General features: G+C 36.9%; 1 protein-coding gene across 1 annotated transcript; it reads right to left on the bottom strand.

Moving 5' to 3' along the window:
• Nucleotides 1–891: 891 nt before the first annotated feature.
• cd74a (CD74 molecule, major histocompatibility complex, class II invariant chain a) lies at nucleotides 892–6,515 on the bottom strand. The gene is made up of 9 exons (XM_047354099.1): nucleotides 6,319–6,515; nucleotides 4,616–4,785; nucleotides 2,987–3,084; nucleotides 2,816–2,872; nucleotides 2,643–2,726; nucleotides 2,463–2,541; nucleotides 2,123–2,323; nucleotides 1,974–2,033; nucleotides 892–1,876 (listed from the first exon to the last, which is right to left on the bottom strand). Exons 1-9 carry the CDS (start codon nucleotides 6,405–6,407, stop codon nucleotides 1,860–1,862), a joined length of 855 nt encoding a protein of 284 aa, XP_047210055.1. The 5' UTR covers nucleotides 6,408–6,515; the 3' UTR covers nucleotides 892–1,859.
• Nucleotides 6,516–6,599: the final 84 nt, after the last annotated feature.

Genomic DNA, 6,599 nt, shown 5'->3' with positions numbered 1-6,599 from the left:
TCAGTTCATAGAAATAGAACTAGAAATATCCTTTATTGCAGTGATAATAAAGGATGAGTGACAACAAAAAAAGAGTTGGTTAGTGATTGAAGCATAAAATGTTACTGAAACAGGAATAACAGGTCTAAATGTATTCTAATAGGGTTGTATGTCATCCTTTTCTCTGTCGTTTATTAGGAACTACTGCCGCAGACTTTAGCATTAAACTAGCTAAAGCTGGATACAAACTTTAATCCTTGCTTCAACTCACAAGGCTCCTAAATCTAGGATTTGTTACAGAAAATAATTAATGTTTTTAGAATTGATCTATTATTGAACTTTACATATACAAGCTATGGGTGTGTAAAATTGAAACTGTGGAGGCTAAACTTTAATACCTTGCAAAATTCCTTTTTTATAGTGTGGGTTGGGTTATGAGTGGGAGTGATGAGTCCAAAACTGCCATAGTCAAGTAAAGGTCAGGGCTAACGTTTGCAGCTTTTCCTGTCCATATATTTATTGCTATTGGTCAAGACAATGAAAATGCTTAGCTTGCTGTGCTTTTAAACTATAGTTGATAAAAACATTTCAGAATGTCTAATTCAAACAGCCTCTTGTCATTGCAACACATGCTAACTCATTAGGAGCAACGAAGCTTATCTGTTTCCTGTTACTATGCATCTGTCTGCTGACTCTGTGGCTCCTCTCCATCCTATGCACAACTGAAGCATGCTGGGACGACATTGCAAATTCATAAAGTAGCTTTCTTTTGGAGCACTGCTGAGTGTCAGTAAGAGGACGACACAGACTCGCTTGAAGATGAAAGTATAGTAGGAGAAAGGAGAATTATTTACTAGACATATATTAATTGATCAGCCAGTCCTTCCTAAAAGCATTAGTTTGAATACAAAGTTGTCATTTATGGTTTTTTAGATTTATTGAGAAAAAACAAGTGCAGCTTTAAACACATTTTCATAATGTATTTCTTCATTCGGCAGCTGACCAGTCTTTTTAGCCAAGACGACAGTAGAGGAAGCTCCGGCGAAGCAACACAGGAAATGGGTTATTTGGCATATTCATAGAAGTACTAGATGGAGGCAAAGCTTTAATCTATACCAATTTAAAGCAAAATTTAAATATGCAGATTTAATGAGATTTTTGCTGCAAAATGTCAGTTCATCAACCTTTAAGTTTCAAGTGAGCCTTAATAGGTAGAGAAACTAAAAACAGACACACAACACAAAATCCAGAACTTAGTTAGCAATGCCATTGCATCTAATCATGTTTGTTTATTCAGGCCTTATTTCATTAATACCTTTAACAGTTGTTCAATCTAAAGACAGTGGGACAAATAATGTGATTGTTGGAAAGGAAAATCTTTATTTCCACTTTGTACTATACACTTTAAAAGAAAAAAAAGAAACACATCCTCGCATGTCTCTATCCTTTAACTGGCAGGTACACCAAAATTATGAGAATATTGCTTTTGTCAGTTCAAAAACCACAATTTGACTCAATGTCTACCAGGTGAAACTGGAACTATACCTCAAATTTATTCATTTATTTTGTAATTTTGGTGAACAGACCATTTAAGCAATCATCACAAACAAATACATGATAAAACCTCACAGAATTTAATTAATTTTATGCTATATAAATCATGACACCCAAGAAAAACATATTAAAAGCATTAATGTAACAGGCCTCTAATGATTTGATTTCAAGCAGAATGAATAGCATGAAGTGATTACATGGAAGAGAAGCTTATTGAGAAGTTAAACTGCTGCGATTCAGAGAACAGCGTCCAATTTTTAATAACCAGTTTCACATGTCTTCAAAGATGGTGTTAATAAGAAGAAATGCTTTGCTTCCAGCTTCTCTTATTTTGCGTTTAATTCTGAAAGACAAAGAAGAGAGACAAACAGTTTATTACAGCCTAAAATCCCTGCAAATGTTAGGGTTACTGGATAAATAAACTTTATCTATGGACCCACCCTCTACACTGTAGGTCTTCTGCATCATCCTTGGTGCGACCATCATGCGACCATACCCACCTAATTTAATAAAAAAAGGGAAGGTAAATCAATTTGTCATCTTTTATGATGACTAGACATAAATGTGACCTTTTATCCAAGTCTGCTACCTTTGCGACAGTCAGGGAGTCCACGCGTTGCAGAGCCCTGAATGGGGTTGCCAGACTCATCCACACACCAGCAGAAGCCGGTGGCGTGCCAGCACTGAATGGGCATGTAGCGGCCCTGCTCATCGCACTGGGGCTTGTATGAGCCGATCTTGCCCGCTCCAGATGCTGCCTCCATCTGGCATTTGGTCTTGATCATGGAGGCTGTTCAAAAATTGAAAAATTGAGGCGTGTGTGTTACGAGGGAGTTTGATATAGATACTGGAGCATTTTTGGTTTTGTACTAATAGACAAACAAAAATGTTAGGTTTCTATGAACTGATTGCAAGAAAGTTGCAGTAACCTGGCTGAGGGGTGGGGCCTGCAGGCTTCTGCTGGGCCATCTGGAAGATCAGCCAGTAACGCATCCAGGATTCGAAGCTCTGCAGCAGGCAAAACATCCAACAGACATGATGACAAAATCATTTAATTTAAATAACCACAAAGTTTTTCAGTCTCAACGTAAATAAGCGGGAAGCCTCACCTGCCACTCGCTGTCATTGATATGCTGCTTCAGACTCCTCAAATTGGCCAGGAAGGTCTCATTGAACTGTGGCAGACTGACATCCTGCTCAAAACAAGGTAAGTCTTGAGACATAAGCTCATTAAGACACCTAAAACAGCAAAAGGAACCACAATATCCTCAGTGCAACGTACCTTCACCAGATCCATTACTTGTTTCTCCAGACTGACGATGGCAGTGTCTTGCAGTTTCTGTGGGGAGTAATTTATGTAGATTAACAAGATTCATATTTAAGCTTGAGTCCCTAATAACTGTAATTCTTGTCACACTAAATAGGTTTTTCTTAGATGTTGGTGGGAACTAACAATCAAGGGTGTCTTGGAAGATTTGGAGTCATCTTCGGTAAAGTCCATCTGCAGAGGCAGGCTGTTCATGGGGATGGCCATCTTTGCTGGGGCAACACCTGAGAAACAGCCAGAAGAAAACCATCACAGTTAGAGAGAGCAGAGAAAACAAATATGTTTTAAAGAAATCAGTTACATTTAACCCATCTGACCACATGACGTAGACTAAAAGCCCTCAGAATGCAAAGAAAATCGTGTTCCGATCTGAAGTTTAAGCACAGATAAGAAACAAAGTCGTTTACGTCTATCAGCCTGAAAAGGTTTACAAAGCCATTTTTAAGACATTGGAACTCCACTGAAGCACAGTGGGAACTATTATCCACAAATGGAGAAAACATGGAATACCCATGAACCTTCCCAGGAGTGGCCAGCCAACCAAACTTACTTCAAGTGAGCACTGCAGACCTCACATGCCTCAATTAAGATCGGTGTTTATTATTAATCAGTAGGAAAGAGACAGGGCAAAAGGGCATCCAATTGGAAGGTCCCAAGGCAAAAAACATTGCTGGCCAAAAAGAACACAAAGGCCCCTCTCATATTTGCCGAAAAAATATATTTTGGGAAAATGTTCTGTGGACTAACGAGACACACGTGGGTTTTGCAGCAGCAAATTGATCCGAATTACACCAGCAAGTCCACATCTAAATAGATAAAATAAACAAAATTATAGTTCTTGAGTGGCCTAGTCACAGTCTGGACTAAAATCTAATTGAGATGCTGTGACATGACTTTCAACAGACCCTTAAAGATCAACAACCACCCAAAGAGCCTCAATAAAAACAGTTCTGGGCTAAGATTCCTCCCCAGTGACGTAAAAGACTAATTGCTGGTTATTGCAAATATGCTCGATGGCAGCAAAGGGTGGCACAACCACTTCTTAGGTTTAGGGGATAATTACTTTTTTCAAATAGGGTTGTTTTGGATGGCCGTTTTCAAAATAAATGAAATGCTGATTTGAAAACATCTTATTGAATTTACTCAGGTTAGTTTTGTCTGATGTTAATACCTGTTTAATGATCTAAAATATTTAAGGGTGACAAAAATAGCAAAACCATAAGAAATCTTTAACAATTTTTAGGACAATGAAATTGTATTATTGTTTTTTACCTGTATATGTCCTACATCTAACTTAAACATAAGCCCATCATGTAAGCCACGGACATTTCTAACCATATGGGGTCTAGAATCTGTATAAATAACTTGGAAATCGAAGCGTAAAGTTTAATGAAATGGTGATTATACATGAAGAAAATCGCTTTGCAGCCAGAGGGCAAATCTTTTCGCTGCTGGAAAAGACCCTGTTTTTTTAAATCTTCCTATTACCTATAAACACAAGATTTTGAACTTGAATGGATGCAAAAGGTATTTATATAATATCAAATGTCACAGCTTGACTAATGGTATTGTTGGTTTTTCCCCTTCATGAATCATCACAGCAGTTTAATTTTTCTGTCTCATCTAAAAACAAGACAAAAGTACCTTTTCAAAGTAATTTCCCACTTCCCTCCTTAGCTATTGAGCCCTCTCCCTGTCTGACCTCACACAGACCATCGCTGGTGATAAGACAAATTGATAAAAGTCTTTTTCTACCTTGGGAGGTGCGAGCCATCTGTCTGCCAATCCTCTCAGAGCTCTTCTGCAGCGTGTGGATCTGCTGCTTCTGGTCAAACAACATGTATGCAGTGAAGACCTGGCTGGCCACCAGCAGGCATGCCAGGGTGGTCAGGCCGGCAATCTTCAGGGCACGGCTGTTGGAGCCTCTGCAGAAATAAAACAAAAAAGTTTTATTATATTTAAATATAATTAAAAGACTACATTTAAAATACAAAAAAAGACACGGGCTATTTTAAGTTCTTTTCTAAATACCTCAAAATGTGTCAGTATTTGTTTCAGCAAAATGGTTTTTCATCAGGCCTAAACTCTGTTTCTCCTTGTCCTTCATTCAGCTTCAAACGAAAATAAAAAGTAAAATTATTGCAAACCTTTTTTGTTTGATTCACAATAATTTACATTCAGTCTAAAACCAGCTGAGACAGAGAACTGGTACAATATGTCCTATATTATTTTAATTTTAAATTACCTATAAATTGTCTTATTGAAATCTAAAAACTTTGGATTTGGGCTAAAGCCCCCAATGTTTTGAGACCCTAAAAACGCCCCTGGAGTGTAGTAAAGCTATTTCAAACTATAAATAAATAGACTAAACTAGAATGGATTAAATCTATACCAACCACCAGAGTGTGAAACTGCCCATGGCTTAATAAAAATGAAAGATCATGTTTTGGTTTGTTCTGCTCTTTTTAAAACAGCTTTTATTGTTTCTTTTATTCGCAGATATACATTTTACTTGTTTACCTTATGGGTTATTTTAATTATTTATTTTGTAAATGTAATTATACTAACCATTGTTCTCCATTGTTTTGCTTCTTTTAAAAAAGGTGTCTTCTAAGAAAGAACACTTTCCCAGGCAAATTTAGGATAAATTAGTAACTAAATAAATAATAAATAGAAAAATCGTTACTGTTACTATTATTATGATTGGTATTGTAGTAAAAAATATGTGAATATAATAAAAACAAAAAAGAAAAAAAAAGAAAAACGAGAATGTCGGATCTCTTTCTCCTTTTTTCCTGCTGTAGCCATATTATCGTCACGAGTTACTAGGCAGACTTATTTTTTCCGGTACAACGCGGAAGTTTATGTAAGTATTCTCGGGGTTTAACTCAGAACTATGGCCGAGTTTTGAAAAATATCTATTCTTAACCTTTATTCATTTTGACAATAACTTTGTTTTACATGTTCAAATTATCACTTTAGATATTAAAAAAAGCAATCTTGCCAATCCCAGTGACAGCGTCACTAGTTACTAGGTAGACCTCTAATCTGGAGAAGCTCTTCATCATAGAGAGGAGACATTTAATAAGGATACTTTTTGGAACTACTAAAATACTGCAAACGTTTATATAAGTAACACATTTTACTGGATGTTACAGTTAACACTTTAATGTTTTTAGGACCTGAAAAAGAAACCAAAACCTACACTTTCTTTTAGAAACCATACAATATAAATCAATTTATTGCAGTTAAATTAAGGAAGGTGGGATTCTGCTGCATGCTGTCCCCAAATTTAAAGAGAAGTAGCAGTCTGATCTACATTGTAATGTTTTACATCCACCCGGTCTAGAAAAATATGAAAAATAACCCTTTCGAGCAAAAACAGCATTTGTGAGATTTTTTTTTTTCAGAAATGTTGTGGTGTAAATAAAAATGAATGCATGATCAGTTCTTCTCACCCTCTAGGCCCCGCATTGTTGATCAGGACTTCATGGCTGCCTGAAGTACTTCCTCTGGCCAGGGGAGCATCTTCTTGATTATCAGCCATTTCTCTCTGGCAATATGTCTCAGCTCCTACAGAGAATCAATCTGAAGAAATATCCAGCCGTGTAAAGTATAAATCGCCTTCAGAATGAGGAAGGAGGACTAAACAGGTTCCAGAGAAGGTAAAAAGTGCCACTTTAAAAAAAAACCCTGTGGGATGGATCTGTGGGGCGGTTCCGATTGGTCGGATTCAACA

Source organism: Girardinichthys multiradiatus, chromosome 23 (genome assembly GCF_021462225.1).
Source record: "Girardinichthys multiradiatus isolate DD_20200921_A chromosome 23, DD_fGirMul_XY1, whole genome shotgun sequence".
Taxonomy (NCBI): domain Eukaryota; kingdom Metazoa; phylum Chordata; class Actinopteri; order Cyprinodontiformes; family Goodeidae; genus Girardinichthys; species Girardinichthys multiradiatus.
This window is presented reverse-complemented; position numbering and strand designations above follow the sequence as displayed.

Excerpts from the sequence above, each read along its gene's own strand:
- cd74a (XM_047354099.1), bottom strand. The coding sequence starts at position 6,407 with ATGGCTGATAATCAAGAAGATGCTCCCCTGGCCAGAGGAAGTACTTCA. Across the intron at positions 2,727-2,815 it reads AAGTAATGGATCTGGTGAAG|GATGTCAGTCTGCCACAGTT; the intron begins GTACGTTGCACT and ends TGTTTTGAGCAG. Across the intron at positions 2,324-2,462 it reads AGGCCCCACCCCTCAGCCAG|CCTCCATGATCAAGACCAAA; the intron begins GTTACTGCAACT and ends ATTTTTGAACAG.